Source organism: Indicator indicator, chromosome 7 (genome assembly GCF_027791375.1).
Source record: "Indicator indicator isolate 239-I01 chromosome 7, UM_Iind_1.1, whole genome shotgun sequence".
NCBI classification, from domain to species: Eukaryota; Metazoa; Chordata; class Aves; order Piciformes; family Indicatoridae; genus Indicator; species Indicator indicator.
In genome coordinates this window covers 895084-913756 of record NC_072016.1, presented here as the reverse complement: position 1 = coordinate 913756, position 18673 = coordinate 895084, and the positions used below count along the sequence as shown (strand labels likewise).

The 18673-nt window shown below is 46.0% G+C and overlaps 2 protein-coding genes across 2 annotated transcripts in view; one reads left to right on the top strand and one right to left on the bottom strand.

Moving 5' to 3' along the window:
- The window catches only part of LOC128967988 (CUB and zona pellucida-like domain-containing protein 1), a 29158-nt gene extending 20027 nt beyond the window's left edge, over positions 1–9131 (top strand). The window contains exons 5-12 of the mRNA XM_054382307.1: positions 664–840; positions 1038–1252; positions 2312–2462; positions 4037–4260; positions 5119–5291; positions 5970–6355; positions 6931–7199; positions 8959–9131. Coding sequence (XP_054238282.1) covers positions 664–840; positions 1038–1252; positions 2312–2462; positions 4037–4260; positions 5119–5291; positions 5970–6355; positions 6931–7199; positions 8959–9131 — 1768 coding nt within the window. The remainder of the gene's footprint in view (positions 1–663; positions 841–1037; positions 1253–2311; positions 2463–4036; positions 4261–5118; positions 5292–5969; positions 6356–6930; positions 7200–8958) is intronic.
- Positions 9132–10776: 1645 nt separating this feature from the next.
- Positions 10777–16877, bottom strand: C7H10orf88 (chromosome 7 C10orf88 homolog). The gene is made up of 5 exons (XM_054382598.1): positions 16753–16877; positions 16104–16176; positions 15374–15580; positions 12669–13147; positions 10777–11005 (listed from the first exon to the last, which is right to left on the bottom strand). The coding sequence occupies exons 1-5, from the start codon at positions 16860–16862 to the stop codon at positions 10777–10779; spliced, it is 1098 nt and encodes a 365-aa protein (XP_054238573.1). The 5' UTR covers positions 16863–16877.
- Between the last annotated feature and the right edge of the window lie 1796 nt (positions 16878–18673).

Genomic DNA, 18673 nt, shown 5'->3' with positions numbered 1-18673 from the left:
ACAGTCCTTTAGAAGTTCACATCTGAAGTCTTTTTGATTCCCTGAGAGAGGTCAAGAGAGGGGATTCTGCTATTCCACTGTGCTCTGGCAAGACCTCACCCGGAGTACTGTGTCCAGCTTTGGGGCCCCCAAAACAAGAGAGACATGGACCTGATGGAGGGGGTCCAGAGGAGGGCCACAAAGATGACAGAGGGCTGGAGACCCTCTGCTATGAAGACAGGCTGAAAGAATTAGGGTGGCACAGCATGGAGAAGAGAGGGCTCCAGGGAGACCTAATAGCTACAGTATCTGAAGGGGACCCATAGGAAGGCCGGGGAGGGACTGTTCACAAGGGTACATAGCAATAGTACAAAGGACAATGGTTTGAAATTGCAGCAGGGTGATTTGAGTTGGACATTAGAAGAGAGTTCTTCACAATGAGGGTGGTGAAATACTGAAACAGGTTGTCTGGGGATGTGGCAGAAGCCCCATCCCTAGAGACATTCAATGTCGGACTTGACGGGGCCCTAAGCAACCAGACCTTGTTAAAGATATCCCTGATGACTGCAGAGGGACTGGACAAGATGCATTCTATGATTGTGCATGTCTGTTCCATGATGGACTGTCCCAGAGTCCTTACACAGTGGAGGATGAAGCAGTATTGCAAGAGAAAGCCTGAGAGAGAGCCTTGCAAGCTGATTCTTCTTGTTGTTGTTCTTCAGCAGGTATGCCTCGCTGTGGGGCTTCATTGCAAGAGCCCAACAAAGCACTGAGGATTCAACTAGATGCGAATGCAAACTGCATCTGGCAAATCCAGAGGGATACAAATCAAACCATCAGGCTCATTTTCTCCTATTTTAAGTAAGTGTTTCCTCCAGATGCTTTTGTCCTGTTCCATTCCATGAGAATGCAGCACAGAACGTGCTGCCTCCCAGTACTTCTCTGCATTTGCCTGAGCGAAATGCTGCTGGAGTCTGTGTGGTGGACTCCTCGGGGCCTATGTCTCCAGCAGTGAGCTCAGGCAGTTCTCATGGTGGCTTGCTTGGCTTTTTCAATAGATTTGCTCCTTCTTCAAGCTGTGAAGCAGAAAGCATTAAAGTCTATGATGGTCCCTCAACCAATTCACCTCTTCTTGAGCGAGTGTGTAGTGACAGCAACGCAGTCCCAGTGCTGGAATCATCCTCCAACAGCTTAACCTTCCTGATAACAACCGACTCACAGGCCTCCAGGCGGAACTTTGCAGCCTACTATTACTTCTTTTCACCAGACACAAGTAAGTCATTAAATGCCAAATGAATTGTGCCATTGAAAGAACCCTTCTCAATAAGGGAAATCTTAGGGCTGCTACTAGAAACTATTAAGAGAACTTTTAATTAGTCTCACTCAGCTTTCCAGGCCTTAAAGAATGGTGTGGGGGCAGAGGGAAATGAGGGAAAGGAAAGAGGCAGCAAAACAATGGAGCGTTTGCAGAGAGGCTTAGAAGTTACATTTTACTCAACAAACACTGTAAGGAAGGCACTATAGGACCCAACTTTTACTGATGGGCTTTAAAATGCACTAAATGCAGTTTGCAAATATTACTGCACTTACCCAGAAAGAGAACCTGGCCTTCTAGTCAGAACTCCTGCTGAGTACAGGTCACAGAGTCACTAAGGGGTTTCATTCAACACAAGCTCAAGAGCTTGGACAAAAATCAGTCTTAGCTTGCAAATAGTTCCTTTTCTTCTGCTAATCTGAGTGCCCTGGTATTAAGCTCTTAAAAGCTTCAAATCTACATAGTTATCACATCCTAGTTCATGTCTAATTTTTGTGCCCCATTTCTAGTCTACATTGGTGTTTTGAGGTTTCCACTGATGTGTTTTATTTTGCCTTTGCCTGCCAAGTAAAAATCTCTCCACCTTGGAAGATTCTGCATGTATGCATAGCTGACGACCAAGGTCTTGTAGACCTCTCTAGTATAAAGTCTTAGAGATTTTTATGGCTGGTGTAGCATCCTCATTACCAGTTTTTCAAGCTGGCACCTATCTGAAGGTAGATGAATTATATCTGAAGTGTAGATGTAACTAAATGATGTTATCAAAGCTAACTTGTCTCCAGCCATCTCACTGCACTATGTCTCACAGATACACCCCAGTGACAACTGGCTTCATGTTGTACCATCCACATTACCTGCAGTTCCCCACAGCAGTTTTACCTTCAGTGCCTTTAGTCATTTCCAAGGGAATGGAATCTTAAAGAAACCATCCTCCTAGTTATGTAACTTCAGAGCTTCAGTTTCTTTGTCTTGCCTGATTACAGATACTATCACCTTATCAATCTCTCTCCTTTTCAGACACTGAAAGTTGTGGGGGACAATTATCTGGTCCCAGTGGGACTCTGACCAGCCCAAACTACCCAGCACCTTACCCTGACTTCACATACTGTGTCTGGCACATACAAACAGAAAACAACACGAGGATCGAGTTACAGTTCCAGGATGTTTTGTGAGTCAATGTTCTAACACTCTGCTACTCCTTTTCCGTTCTCTGAAGGCTTTTCTTTAAACACAAGAAGCAGAAGTGCTGTCAGACTTTGAGAACATCTATACAGTGCCACATAGCCATGCTTTGCTCTTATGGCAGAAGTAATTGCAATGTGTTTCACACCACTGTGCATTATCTCACAGCCACTGCAGCAGAAGCTCAGACAGCATGGCAGATGACCAGCCATGAGGTGCAGGCCCACTGTAAACTGGCCTGGATCACCCCAATTATATCCATCAGTATAAATAAAGCTTTTGCTTCACAAAGAACACATGTCAAACCATCATGTGAACTGCAATTGCAGTTTAGAACTGAAGGTCAAAAGAAGAACAGAGCAAACATTGCTCACAGTACCTCTTCCCTCAGCACTGGTGGCTGTTGAGCAAGGAGGATGGCCTGGCCCTGGCTTAAGTACCCCCAAGGACAAATGCTGGTAGATGCACTGACTTAAAGAAACCACACTGGTATGAACTTCCCTGCCCCACATCGCTTTTTATCCCATGTGCAGTGCACTGGCAGCCCTTTTTTTTTTTTTTGGCTTTCCCTGCATCAGCTGACACTGTACATGGAAGAAATTCTTCACCATGAGCACAGTCAGGCATTGGAATCATCTCCCAGGGGAAGCAGTGGATTCCCCTGCACTGGGCAGTTTTGAGACTCAGCTTGCCAGAGTGCTGAGCCACCTCATTTACACTGCACCATCACCTAGAAAAGTTGGACCAGATGGTCCCTGTGGGGTCCCTTCCAAGCTGGCATTCTGGGATTCCGTGAAAGCCTCAAAAGGAAGAGAATTCAAAGGGCAGTATCTTGAAGAACATTCCTTGAGATGTTCAGGATTGTGTGCAAGAACTCAGTATGGAACGCACAGAATTCCACAGCAAATGGTTAGCTTTCACACTGCCCCCTGAGACTCTCAGCTCTGCACAGTGTGGTGTATGCTCTCACCAGCCCTGGCCAGGGTCCATCTGCTGATTGAGGAGCAGAGAGGTTGTTCAGGAGGTATCCACCCACCCCAGCACAGCTGGTGCTTTTCATCAAGGGTGGCAGGCACAGAGAGAAGCTCTCGCACAGACTGATAGAAAGGGCAAGATCCTTCCTCTGCTGTCACACACAAGAGTTTCAGAGACCTGCCTCAGTCAACCCTACCCTTTCAAAGCTCTAAGAGAACAGGATTATGTCTTATGTGTGTATAGAATAGGTATTTGAAGGGGTGGCTAATTTTAGTAAGTAGCACTCAGTATTTGTAGTCTCAGAGCTGTATAACCACAGCTGAATCAGCTACAGCAAAATGTTTGCTATTTCAGTGGGAGCAGAATCCCATTTTCAGGAAATTTCTTGCTTTTAAGGGCTTTCTATGTTTTATTTGCTCTTAATAATGTCTATTTATGTGTTCTTTTCTTCTCCATTCTTTTATTCCAGCTGACTGGAATTCATCAGACACTATCTGCCCATCAGCCACTAGATCCTCTATCCAGCGTGAGCAAATCTCTATGCTCAGATTTCCCTGTAATTACTTTTTTTTTCTCTGTTTACAGCCTGGAACTAGACCAAAATTGCCAATTTGACTTCACAGCAGTGTATGATGGCCCCACCACTGACACAGGCTTAATAGGAAAAATATGTGGCCTTGCTAAGCCCACCTATGAATCTTCCTCAAATACATTGACAGTTGTGCTGGCTACAGACCATGCCAGCTCCTACAGAGGGTTCTCTGCTCAGTACAGCAGTGTGGCACTGCCAGGCCCTGTGGAGCCCGACAGTAAGTACACTTGCCACACAAACAGGAGGCCATTGCTTACTCTCACACAGGATTCTTCCCTTATAAACAGCTAAATGGTTGATACTGAAGGTTTAAGCCTTTTTCTCAGTAGCCATTAGCCCTCTTTATATACAAATATCCCGTTAGTCCCACCTGCAGGGCAGAAGTTATTACCTGACTCATCTGTTCACTTTTGGGACTCTTTCTGGCAGGCACCACTGAAAAATCTGAGCTTTTCATTCTGGGCAAAGAGAGTTTAGCTCTACATCCTACTTCCAGCCTATTGACTGGTTAGTTTGAATGGTTTTGTTCCCTGAGAGAGTCAGGAAACTGTCTGCACACTGAGACCAACAGGGTTTAGGTGTGTTATAGGTCCCTTTTCCCCAGAACTGGACCATTTAACTTACTGGTTTCATACATTTGCAATGTTCACCTTCTCATTAAGTGAGAAAAAGGAGCCTCAAAGTCTGCCAGAGACCAGTTTCCTCACTCACCATTCTGCCCTAGAACTTTGATTTCTTTTCCCTTTTACAAAGGCTGCAATTCATTCTGTGGTGCTAGGTTTAAAACCCACCTCTCAGCCCCAGTTTTACACGGTTCTGCTTACCTAATACTTTTGAAGTTTAGCATGAAATGTAGCCCTGGCTCCTGTATGACCTCAAAGGCACAAGAGCAATTTCAGACTGACAAAGCAAGGATGATAGCATCACAGAATGCTTTGAGTTGGAAAGATCTTTAAAGCTTATTTAGTCCAACCTCCAGCTCGATCTAGATCAAGTAAGAAACGCACAGAGTTTGTGGTAATGTGTTTTCCTTTGTGGTTTGGTTTACTTATTGCTATTTCTCTCCCCATGGCAGCGCTCCTCACCTGTTCTTCAGATGAAATGAAAATTGTTCTGAGCAAGCCTTACCTGGCTTCCCTTGGCTACAGTGAAACTCAGCTCCAGCTGAATGATCCATCTTGCAGGCCAGTTGTATCAGACTCTGTGATCTTTTCCTTCCCATTAGCCAGCTGTGGGACAATTAAAAAGGTAAAGGGAGAGGAAAATAGGTGAATAAGCTAACAATAGCTTAGGAATAGCTTGGAAAAGCAGTTTCTGAATACCATCAAAACTGATTTACTTAGCTCACCCCATGGAAACGCATGTTTCCAGTCTTGAAGCAGGAAGAACATTCTCCTCTTTAAGAACCTGATGATGAGGGAGCCTTCTACAGAAGTCCTGTGGAACCCACATGAATGAATACCAGATCTTTCATTCCCTCCAAAACTGAACACAGTACTCAAGGTGTGGCCTCACCAGTGCTCAGTTCAGGGGGACAATCCCTTCTCTGGTCCTGCTGCCCACACTATTGCTGATCCAGGTGAGGATGCTGGTGGACTTCTTGGCCACCTGGGCACACACTGGCTCATGTTCAGTTCCAGGTCTCTCTCTGCTGGGCAATTTTCAGCCACTCTTCCCTAAGTATGGAGCATTCATGGCATTGTTGTGACCCAAGTGCAGGACCCAGCCCTTGGCCTTGTTGAATTTCATACCACTGGCTTCAGCCCATCGACCCAGCCTGGCCAGGTCCCTTTCTAGAACCTTCCTACCCTCAAGCAGATCAACAGTCCCTCCCAACCCATTAGGTTTGCAGTGACACTCAGAACTGCTTTCAGCTGCACTGCTCAAACCATCACAGCTGAGCACCTGGCACAATTCCCTTCCCAGGATGAAGGTCAGAGCATCACCTACACCAACATCATCTCTCTCTCTGCAACTGGCAGTGTTATCACCCGCCAGAAGAGCCTCCAGATCATCATGAAGTGCAAAATGTACAACAACTCAACATTGGAAGTCCTTTATGTAACCCAAAACAACATCATCCAAAGGGCAGGTGCTGTGGGCAGGTACAACCTCAGCATGTCCTTCTACGACTCGGATTCCTTCTCCAAGCCCATAGGCCAGGCCCCCTACGAAGTCGACCTGAACCAAACTCTCTTTGCTCAAGTCAGCCTCCGCTCCACTGACCCCAACCTCCTGGTGTTTGTGGATACCTGCACAGCATCTCCACAAGCTGACTTTACTTCACCAACATATGACTTAATCAAAAGTGGGTAAGACTCTCCATCCTGTACAACTGTCTCCTGAGATGGGGGGAAATACAAGCTATCTTTTATTTTTTGTGTCTCTTCCACTTTCCTTTAGTAGATGGTGATTGGAAGCTAAATTCCATAGAAACTGAAAGACAGGACATAGAATCATATCACAGAAGGAAAGAGACCTTAAAAACCATCCAGTTTCAGACCCCTGCCAAGGACAGGGACACCTCCCACCAGCCCAGGTTGTTCAAGGCCTCATTCAACCTGACCTGGAACACCTCCAGGCAGGGGACATCCACAACTTCTCTGGGGAACCTGTTCCAGTGTCTCACCACCCTCGTAAAGAATTCCTTCCTAATCTCAAGTCTAAGTCTGCCCTCCTCAAGTCTCAATCCATTCCCTCTCCTTCTATCCCAACATAACCAGAGCTACAGAAAACGAGCATCACATTGCCCTGGGGGGAGGAAGAGCAACACATCATTGTGTGAAACTAAAGCCCCAGTTAAGAGCTGTGGTTAAAGCTCACAGCAGTTGGCAAGAATCACCACTGTATGTGAACTGCTGTAACAGCTCTGCCAATCCTGCTGCAGGTGCAGTAATGATGAGACTGTGCTAACCTACCCACCGCTGGAGCACTACGGACGGTTCCAGTTCAACGCCTTCACGTTCCTGCACAGCTCTCCCTCAGTTTATCTGCAGTGTGACATTGTGATTTGTGACAGCCAAGCCCCAGACTCTCGCTGTACCAAAGGCTGTCTCTCCAGACACAAGAGAGCTGCATCCTCATACCTGTGGAAAACCAACACTGCCGTAGGGCCCATCCGGCTGAAGAGAGCACTCAGGGCTGCTGCTCACTCAGGTAAGAGGTGTCAATAAATTAAGAACCTTGGTGTAAATCATTGCCTTTGTTCCACTAATGCAGTGAACCATACCAGCTCAAAACTCGGAGCAATAGGCTCAGAGCTTGTGAGGTCAGAGGTACTTTGGACAGCCAGCCCAATGGACTCTTGGATGGAGGTATGCTCCGAGGCCACACTCACTCCTGTCACAGAAGCAGCATATGCAGGATCTCTGTAGTCAGAAAGAGTTATGAAGGAGATTTCAGATTTTCAAAGCTGACTTTTTTGATAGGGACTAGGGGCTCATTTCTCAAAGCCACAGACTGCTTCAAGAGTGAATCTCAAAGCCACAGACTGCCTCAAGCGTGTCCCAAATCACAGCCAGGCTTTGGCACAACCTTTTGTATCTCCTCTGCCTGCTCAATTTCACTCAGCTTTACCTGTAGGTACTACAGGAGAGCTCTGCCAGATGACAAAACACAGGTGACTTGTTCCACACCAGGTTAATCAAATCCCCACACTGTCTGTATTGCCTATTAGAGCAAAACTCTGAAGAGGATGGCCATTAGAACACAAACCAAAAGCACTACACTTAAACTAGAGCTGGAAAGCTGTTTTTAAGACAACTAAGTTTTAGTGCCTTAATGTGCTGTGCTAGCACCATTTGCAGTCTGCTCTACGCTGGTTTAGGTGAGTATGAAGCTAATGTGACGAATGTGGACCATAAAACATGGAAAATGTCACTTCAAAGGGCTTGTAACCCCCACCACACTCATTGTTCTAACTTCTGCTGAGCCCAAAGTATCACCTGAGAAAAGCACCGTGTGCCACACACCTTCAAGTGTCAGATCACAGAATGGTTTAGGTTGGAAGGGACAGTGAAGATCAGCTAGTTCCAAATCCCTGCCATGGGCAGGGACACCTCCCACTAGACCAGGTTGCTCAAGACCCTTTTCACCTCCAAGTTCATCACTTGAAGGGAGAGGGTATCCATAAGCTGTTCCAGCATCACACCACCCTCACTGTAAAGAATTTCTCCCTAATCTCCAGTCTTAATCTCCCCTCTTCCAACTTCAAGCCATTCCCTCTCATCCTATCACTGCAAGCCCATGTAAAAAGTCCCTTCTCAGCTTTCTTGTAGGCCCCCTCCAGGTACTGGAAGGCTGCTGTAAAGTCTCCCTGGTGCCTTTTAAGACATTTTAGCATTAATCACACTCTTAAAACATTTTCTTTTTTTTTTGTTGTTGTTAATAATTATTGACCTTTCTGAAGTCTAGCAGCACTTTAAACATTTCAGCAGTGAAAGATTTGCATCCCTAGGCTAGAAACCAGGCAGGTGTATAATGTGAGGAGGATTTAAGTGCAAATAGATCACCATGATAAACACATTATAACACAGATCAATTCTCATAGTACCTCTCATGATTTACCAAAAGCCAACAAATTCTGCCAAAGAACAGGTAGCAAATCCTTACAGCAATAGGGTTAGAACCACACGGGTTTTCTGCCCAGCTTTGCTTCAGCACCACATCTCCCATCTATGGCAGCACTGCTCAGCAGAAACTTGGCTGCAGGAACACCAAAGAGTTGTTAACATGGTGATGCTCTTCAGCACCATTGCTTTATTACAAACTTTTACAGCTCTTTGGTACTACAAACTCAGAATTTGCAACAGCATGGGTCAACTCCTCAGCTTTCACCTATCTTGGCTCTAGTTTTCCCTGAAGTAACATGGCATTCTAAACTTTAAACTTCTCACTTTATTTCTTCTCCACACAGAATCCCTCACTAAAGCAGGTGCTGAAGGAACCATGAACCTTCAACAAAGCCACTTCTACGCTTTTGCCTTTGTGGTTTTAATTTCAAACATTGTCACTGTGGTAGCTGTGATACTAAAATATCACAAATACCAAGCAGGATATGGCTACCAAAAACTCCAGAGCTCATCTTAACTACTTCAGGATGTTCCGGATTTGTTTCAACTTCTATTCAGATTGGTCACCCAAAGAAGGGAGAAGAGAAAAAACAAACCCAAAGCATCCCCACCACCAAAAAAAAAACCAAAAAAAAATATCAAGAAATGAGCAGCCTTGGAACACAACAACACTTGGAAACATTTTCAGCTTTTCATGTAATTAAGGAAGCTTCTCAACTGGACTGTATGTTAAATTACCAAGTTGAGAAAGAATGTATCTATCCAAAAACTAATTCTAGAGGTATAAACTGACTTGTAAAGTACCAGATAATTTAGGTCCTTTTTTCATAAAAAAAATTAATTTTTATGGTTTTGAATGACTTTGAAACTGCACCTGGCATGAGTTAAGCTAAACAGGAACTGTGAGATGTTTGTGCGAAGCCAATTATCCTCTCTTCAAAGACCTACTCCTTTGCACTGCTACCATTAAGCTCTTGACAGTTTTCACAAGACATCAGTTTTCCTGGAGGAGGCAATATGGACAGACTAGATCAAGATCCTGGATTGTACATGCCTACACTTGCTTCCTCAGCAGCAGCTTTTGCTCAGCACATATTAAGACACCAAAACATAACCAATGTGTGCACAACCAACTCAGGATTTGACAATTAAGTACCTACACAAAGCTAAATGGTGCACCACAGAATTGAAAGAGCAATACACAGATCCAAGTATGAAGCTTGATATTCCAGAAATGAGGCACTTCGAGTCACATCTACCTCCCCAGCTGGCAGCAGAGCTGATCTCCACAGGCTGAAGTATACAGGTGTGATGAAGCTACTCCTCTGTGCTACAAGTTGGTGAAATGCAGCAGATCCTACCTACCCCAGCACATTCCAACAGGCAACAAAGACCCCTCAACAGTAACCACAAATGAAGCACTTTCATCTCTTAGGATTGTAAATCATGGATAAATACAAGTCTGCCAAGTGCACATTCATTTCAGTTGTTCTTGCACAGTCAGTTATTTTAGGAGGGAAAAAAGTCTGACAGTCTTGGTTCAGGTACCACTTAAGGAGCTGAGATTTCTAACTTAGGTGATGGTACAGCCAGCAGAGCTTTCAAAAGAACCCAGGCTGGGCTTCAAGTCTCTAAACCTGACTCCCTGAACAGTCCAAGTTAGGCAATGCCAGGAATACCCTTCCTTTTCCAGACAGAATAACAAACACCTTCAACAGGAGTAAAAATAAAATAAACCACAAAGAAGCTACATTCTGTGCTACTGCTAACATCTTACACATCAACAAAAAAAAAATATCAGCAAAAACAAGTGAGTTCATTACATTTAGGTAAAAAAAAGATAAGCTCTAAGTAATTTATTTAAAGTACTTCTCCACTGTTCACATTGAAAGTAGGAAATTGTGTTTCAGATGGCTTTTAGCAATGCTTTTTAAATAAATAAGCCATAAAGGGCATACAAAATTCTTGTATTTAGGGAAAAAAGGAACAATCAAAACCCACACATTCTTAGGGTATTTCATAAAACTAACAACTGTGTACAAGAGTGGATAGAATTACAGTAACAAAATGCAAGCCAACAACACTGAGGTTCTGTAGTTATGAACTCCATAAGCACTAAGGTCTGTGCAGTCCTTGTGTTGAGCTGCTTCAGCTACAGACACCTATCTCTCTCCATTAGAGAAGCCCTCACTGGAATCATAGTGTGCTTCTGGCATTTTGTTTAGCTTTGAGTTCTGCACCAAGTCCATTAAGAGAACTATTTTATCATCTATGTGTGCCTGAAGAGCCTGGATCTGACGATCAATATAGTCCATTAGTTTTCTCTCCATCAGGTCCATATTTTTTGAAATGATCTTTTCCAAATAGGAGCAAATAGGCTGCTGCTCTACCCTGTGAAAAGAGCAAATGTCAGAGTAAGTACACATGCTATGAACATGCTAGGCTATGCTTCTTTCAGCCTGTTCCTTTCCCAAAGGCTCAGTTAAGCATCACACAGCTCAGTTATGCAGAACAAAACCCATACAACTCAACAGCACACAGTGCAAGCCCTGTCAGTATGGCAGACTTGATTCCTCTCAGCTACAGAATTACACAGACTGTACCATTCTTTATTTTTCCCATCTGCACTCTTTAAAATCAGTGCACTTTCCCAAAACCTGGAGACATCCAGGCTCTATTAGACCCCTGATCCCTATGCAGCATCCCTACATCTCACTATTTCCACTGCTGTTCCTAAGGTATCAAGCTGGGCGCACTACTACTATGAGGTTTGCACTGTACATGCCAGCCAAGGAGGGCCAGGAAAGACTGGTGGGATGAGATGTGTCAAGTAGAGCAGAAAGGTTGTGGCACAATGCGAAAACAGGAAGAGAGAATTCAGGCTGCAGAAGCAGTCAAGGTGTAGTAACAAGAAAAACAAACCAAACGTGCATGAAATTGCAGAAAGACCACATCTGAAATCACTAAAGGTTAAATGGAAGCAGAAGACCATTCGGTAAATGTGATTTCTTCTGAAAAAAAATCCCACATTCAGGCAGCTTATCTGAAAAACTAACTGCAGTTATGGTCAGTGCCACACACCCTTCAAAGCCACATCTTTTAAGATTCACTATTGCTGTGAATGAGAATAGAATGCTTACAGTTTCTAGGATATCTTTCAGCCTTGTCATAGAATTGTTTCAGTCAGAAAAAGTCCTTTAAGATCGAGCCCAACCATCATCTAACTCTACCAAGTTACCAACTCTACCATCTCTGCATCTTTTAAACAATTCTAGGGATGGGGATTCAACCACCTCCCTGAGAAGCCTGTTCCAGTGTTTGAGTGAAGTTCCTTCTAACATCCAACCTAAACCTCCCCCGGTACAACTTGAGGCCATTTCCTCTCATCCTATCATTTGTTACTAGGGAGAACAGACTAGCCCCCACCTCAGTGCAACCTCCTTTCAGGAAATTATAGAGAACAAGAGCCTCCCCTCAGCCTCCTTTTCTCCAGGTTAAACAACCCCAGGTCCCTCAGCCACTCCTCACAAGACCTGTTCTCCAGCTTCACTGCCCTTCTCTGGACATGCTCCAGCACCTCAATGTCTTCCTTGTAGTGCAGGCCCCAAAACTGGACACAGTACTCAACACATGCAGGGCACCTCAGGACGTGGTTTAATGCTCATAGTAGTGTTCAGTCAATGGTTGGACTTCATGACCTTAGAAGTCTTTTCCAACTGAAACAATTCTATGATTCCATGTGGGCTCACCAGTTCCTAGTACAGGGGACCATCACATCCCTGGCCCTGCTGATCACACTATCCTGACACAGGATGGCCTTCACGGCCACCCAGGCACACGCTGGCTCATGTTCAGCCAGCTGTTGATCAACACCCCCAGGTGTTTCTTTGCTGGACAGTCTGCAGCCACTCTTCCTCAACACTGTAGCATTGCATGGGGTTCTTGTGACCCAAGTACAGGACCCAGCAGTTGGCGTCAGCCATCAGTCCAGGCTTTATTTTGTTGTCAATGCAGTCAAACTACTACAGCAAGAAGGGTAGCAAACGCAGCTTACCCAGCACGCTGAACGCCTTCCTCTCTGGTCACTGCACTTCTGCCAAGCTGCCTGTCACTGTCCTTCAGCCGGAGGTGGTTCACCTGACTGCACAAGTTCTGCAGGAAAGGAAGCAGCACCTGGGGATTCGCTACTCGGGGGAGGTCACTCACTTGTTTCTGCGTGCCCAGCGACCCCAGCGCTTTACAATAACTTCTGAGGTCAACTGTATTTTGCTGGGTAGTAAGCTGGGTAGCAAGTCCTTCAGAATCAGAAGTCTTCTCTCCTTCAGGCAGCTGTGTGTTCATATCACTTGTTTTTAAGCCTTCAGATCCTGTTTCACCCGTTGAATGATTTCTAACAGGGAAAGGTTCACCAGACGCTTGATCCTGTGAGATCTGAACAGCTGCACTTTGCAACCCATCCCTTACATGGTCACCTCCAAAGGCTGAATGTTTCCCCAAGATCCAGTCAAGTCTGTCTCCGAGAGGTAAATTGTTCTGATGGGAAGAAAAACAACAGGATTAATACTTGAAGTATACCTGGACAACAATACCAATAGGTGCTTCATAACTCAGCATTCTGTCAACGATGGGAAGATTTTAAAAGCAGTTCTGTAAGGGGGAAAGCACAGGCAAAGATCTCCCCTGTACATAAAGGATTAATTATTTTGCCAGTCTCAAAGTAATGAAACAGCTTTCATGACTTCACTTTTACCATGCTATGTCCCCGAGACTAGCACCAGACGGACTCAAGATTGTGTTGAAAGAGGCTACTTTACAGGATTAGGATCTCAATCAAATCAATCCTCTGTAGGAGCAGGCTCCCTTTAGCTGAAGGCAATGTACTTTCAATAACCATAAAGGAGACAAACCAGTCCATCTACCTACACCTCAAACGTCACAGGGAACATGCCTATCCCCCTGACAAGCAGTGACAATGGAAACAAACAAAAGGAGAGTAGGGTGGCAGTGAAGTTTAAAATGATGATACAGAGCTCTTAACTCTGGACTTGGTGTATACAGAGTGAATCCCTGAGTACACAATCCTTATTCATTGAGCTCATTTAAGGGTGGTGTGCTGGGTCCTGCTGAGGTGCCTTCTTCACCATCCGTATTTGGAGCTGATTTTTGCATCCTTTTCCTGCGTGTGGTAACTGGTGCTAGGGAAACTACAGGTGGAGGAGCATCAGGGGTTATGTGTGAAGCTGTTGGTGGGGGGTCAAACCCGCGGGGCTGGGCCTCAGGTTTGGCCAGCCTCCATCGGGCTGGACAGCATTCACAGCAGCCAGACCCCTCCCTCCTGTTTTCATAAACATTATCACAGTGCCTGCAGTGCTTACAGCTCTCTGCCTTTGGGCCATTAAGGCTTACAAAAGAATTCCCTAAACCGATTGTCCCTCCACAGATAGCTCTTAATGGGTTGGGGCACCCCCTTCCCCACATGGCCAGAGCAAGTATGATTATCAAGATTACATTTAAAACTACAGAGCATATTTTTACATAGTCCCATTCTCCTTCAGCAATATTTTTATCCACACGTTTAGTTTCGTAATAGGTTTCAGAGAAATTCTGAAAATGTCAGAAAAGTTTGAGAAGTGTCCACCGCCAGTAAGATTGATGGAATTCAAAAGGTACATGCAAAACTGCATTGGCAGAGTTTTTATCCAGTCAAGCAGCGTCTCTATAATTAACCAAAGCACATGGTAAGTCAGTAGTTTATACATATGCGTCCAAAAGATCCAGCCAACAGCCCATCCAAAAACTTGAACCATAAGAGTCTGTAAAATTACCATCTCTACTTCCAAACCCTTCTTTCCCAATCAGGTGTTATTTTCAAGCAAAAAAAAAAAAAAATATTTCTCAAGCCTCACATTGGAAGCGCCAAAAGAAATATTGTGGTAGTTTGAGCTCTGAGTTTAGGAGCTCAAATGATAATAGATATAAATTTCCCCCCCCCTCCCTTTTTTTTTCTCAGCAGGGTAGAGAGAGAGAAGAAAGGGAAAAAAAAAAAAAGGGGTAGGGAAAAGGGAAAGGAAAAAAAAATTCGTGAAAGAAATGTTCTGAAGTCGGTTTGGAAGTAGGAGGAGTAAATTTTTTTCTTTTTTTCACAAAAGGGAAAGGAAAAATTTTTTTTTTTTTTTTTTTTACATATATATATATATATATATCAGTAACAGGGAGGGGTTCACAGAGGTGAGGGATGAGGGTAAGTGAAAAAAAATATACAAAACCAAGCCTGGATGGCCTTGTGTTCCCCTGGATGTCGGTGGATTCAGTTTAGAGAGAGAAAGGGCCCCAGCCACGTGGTCCGGTGCAGGAGACAGTGACAGCAACAGCAGCAGGAAGTACTCTCAAGCAGACGAGGCAGGAAAAAGAGGAGAGCAGCAAGATATCCGCCCTTTTTATAGGCTTGCTGGACAGGAAGGGGAAGTGGAATAGACCACCTCTGAGTTAGGGGACCACCTTCTTCCAGCAGGGGAGGGGCCAAGCCCTCCCCAGATTAAATTTCTTTTGTCCACCTGGGGCTGGGTTCTTCTCAGCCCCATCCAGGATGGGTGTGCCCCAGCACAGGTGGCAATAGCTAAATCAAGATTAAAATGTCAGGAAGTGTGGGTTAAAAACAAAACACATCAAATATCTCTCCCCACAAGTCAGTTCAGTACACACTTAACTGATGTCCCAGACCAGCACTAGTTACGTGTACTGACAAGAACACTGACTTACTTTCTGCTGACATCGGACCATGTCCATGAGCTGCTGAGCACCTGGAGACAACTTAGATCCCATGGATTCCATGATAGTTTGCACTCTGTCTAGATCTATGCTTGAGCCTAGTGGAGGAAAATCTGTTGCTGGCTTTGCAGACACCGTTTTCACTTGTACAATTATTTTACTGATGAGCACCCTTTGCTTCTCACCAATGGATAGCAGCTGTTGCAAGAAGTAAAAGAGAGTGTTTTGGTTAGGGGAAATAATAGTTTCATGTTTTCTTGGTACACATACAGGGCAATGCATTATTCTTTTGAGTTCTGGCAAAAACAATGCTGAGCTCTCTTCCAGGGAAATTAAGCCAATTTCTCTTTGCTGTGACTCTCTGGAAAATTCTGGTTGGAACAGAGATGTCCAAAGATAAACCAGGGCTTGATCTAAGCACTTAAGATTAGTCACCACACAGATTTTCATACAGTTACTTAACCACACCACAATTAACGGTTCTAATTACATAGCAAGTTTCTTCCCCTCTCTAAGACTACATTATCTCTCTCATATAGTCTTCATAAAATTAAAACTGATTTTAAGAACTCTGTTGTCAAGACAGAAAGTCATCTAATAGCTCCCTAAGTGATTCTATGAAGTGATGGAATGCATAAAGCCAGTAAGAGCAATGCAATTTAATCAATCAAGTAATTAAAAAGATAAAAGAAAAATAAAACAATTCTGTTCAACTCCCTACCTTAATTCTACAGGAGGCTGCAGGGCATTCAAACTTAAGGTACTTTTGGTATAAAGTAACCTTTTCAGTTTCACTAGAAAAAGACAGTAAGTGAGCTGTGACATCACTATATCAAGCACTTTTTCCTTAGTACATCTAAATACTTAGAAAATATCTGTATTGAAAAAAGCTTAGGTAAAAAGCAAGACTGTCTAGGACATACTTCTAAGTGGTATAGCAATTTTAAAGCTCATACTTGGTTCTGTAGCCTTACACAAGAGAATTTCAGAGTAACACTTTCTGACTTACTGAAATCATTTCACTAAGTGCAGAAGAACAAAAAAGTAAGTGGTATAACTGCAGCATGATGTTCTCTGTCACACAGGCAGCTGTGCAAGCTAGCAGTTACTGTGAGGAGTACACCCGGTCAATCCCAGGCAACTGCGGTGCCTATGCCCATTCACCAGTTCTGCAGAGACCTTCGAGAAAGCACAAGCCGGGCGGCTTTCATGGTGCAGACGTTAGGTCTTTACTAGTAAGCGCACATTATAGATGTACAGAGAATGGCGTTGCCAGTCAGAGAAGGGCCAAACGGTGTCAGGGACCCAGGAGCAAACCGCCTCCCATCCCAACGCCCGCTCCAGGCACCGCCGGTGCTCCCGCCACTCACCCCGGGGCCCAGGCGGCGCCTAGACTCTCGCCCCGGCTGGTGCCGCAGTACTCCTCGCCCACGTACACCTCCATGTTCCGGGCCTCGCTCAGGATACCGACGGAGACCATCTCCCCGGCAGGCCGGCACTCCAGCTGCAGCACGCAGGGCACCTCACTCCCGCCGCCCGTCCGCCTCTCCACGACCACGGCCTCGGTGCTGCGGGGGATGAAGCGCCAGGGCCGCGTTGCTCCGCCAGGCCCGCTCCTGCCCCCGCCACCTGCCCAGGCCCAGCCCGGCATCCCCTAACGCCGCCCGCTCGGCCACAGCCGCCTGAGGAGAACCAGCGGGAGGCAGCGCAGCCCCCAGAGAGGGGGAACCCTCATCCGCCGCCCTCACCTGGCCTCACCGCCACCCGCGTCCCGCTGCAGACAGAGCGCCCGGGCCAGGCCGCCAGGCAGCGCGCAGGGCCAGGAGCACTCCGCCGCCACACAGCACAGCTCCCGCGGGCCGCCGGACGGGTCGGCTGCAGCCTCCCGCGCCGCGCAGCCGCTCGCCATCGCGACGCCGCAGGCGGAACCCAGCGCAGGCGGCTACGGAGGCTGCGGCGCAAGGAGCCTGCGCAAGGCGCGGCGGCGCGCGTGCGCGGGATCCCGGCGGCGGGCCAGGTACCCCACTGACGTAACGGCTGGGCCCCGCGACGGCGGCGGGAGCCCGTTGGTGCTGCCTGGGCTGTCCTCCCCCTGCCCGCAGCCTGCCTTCCGGGAGCGGTGGGCTCTGCCCCTCCTTAGCCCTCGAGGCTTCCCGCCTGACCCGGGGAGCGAAGGCTGACAGGGAGGGGAGCGGCGAGGCGAGGCGAGGGCGGGCGGGCGGTACGGGAAAGTGCCGGTGTTAGCCTTTTTTCTAATAAAACAGAAAGAATTCGCACCTTCGCAGAGGTGAAAAGGCCTTACAAGCATGTCAGTGCTACGGGACTTGGTAACACCAACAGCTGGAGCAATGGAATGCTCTGGCGGTATGCCGCATGGCAGAGGCTGTGAATAAAAGATGGACATCATTGACTTGCAGTAGCATCCCAGCTTCTGGAGTCAGGGAAAGCTGCTCCAGGCGCTGCGCTGCAGACACAAACCGGAGGTCGAGTTCCTCCTCCTGGTGCTCGGCTGAGGAAGGTGACTTAGGGCTGGGAACGTCGGAAGGTGGGCTGGCACAGGCTCTGTACAAGCTAACATCACATACGCTGCCAACATCTGTGCTTGGTGTCGTGGAAACCATTGGCTTATGTGATGTACTGGCAATAGAAAAATGGATTTGTTCTGTTGGAGTGAATTAATTAATTTTTAATTAATTAATGTAAATGTTCTAGCATTTCAACCGTGATGTTTCAGTCTCCTTTTCTGGGTTTGGGGAGATGTTGGATACTTGTGAAAGGTGTTACAATTTCACCCAGGGTTAGAAGGCTCTCTGTGCTGTTTTGGTGACAGTGTGGTGGTGTGACGCCCTGGAAGGTTATTCCCATCCTGGCAGAAGGAAAGGCTGCCCTGTTTGGGGGATTTCTCTGTGCCTGGGGCATTTCCGTGTGTTCATCTGCATGGTATTTTTGTTATTTTTAAAGTAAAGATGAAACAATGCTGGGAGGGAAGCACAAGCTGAAATTCCAGACCTAAGTATAGTACCCACTGCTAGCAATACTGTACCTTTCTAATCTCCTTATATCACCATGGTATCAGAACCAGTTTGATCCTTCCATGGGTTGGTGCTCTTTTCTCCAATCAGCATTTAAGAGTGCTGCTTTTTATTTGCTTTAAGCTGCCTGACCAGTCTGGTTTGGTTGTTGGTTTGGTTTTTTTTTTTGCAAGCCTAATGGCTTAACTTTGCCTTCCCGTTTCCTTGGAGATGTAGTATGGGAGAGCTTTGGCTGCTGTTTACCTTCGGAGCAGACGGT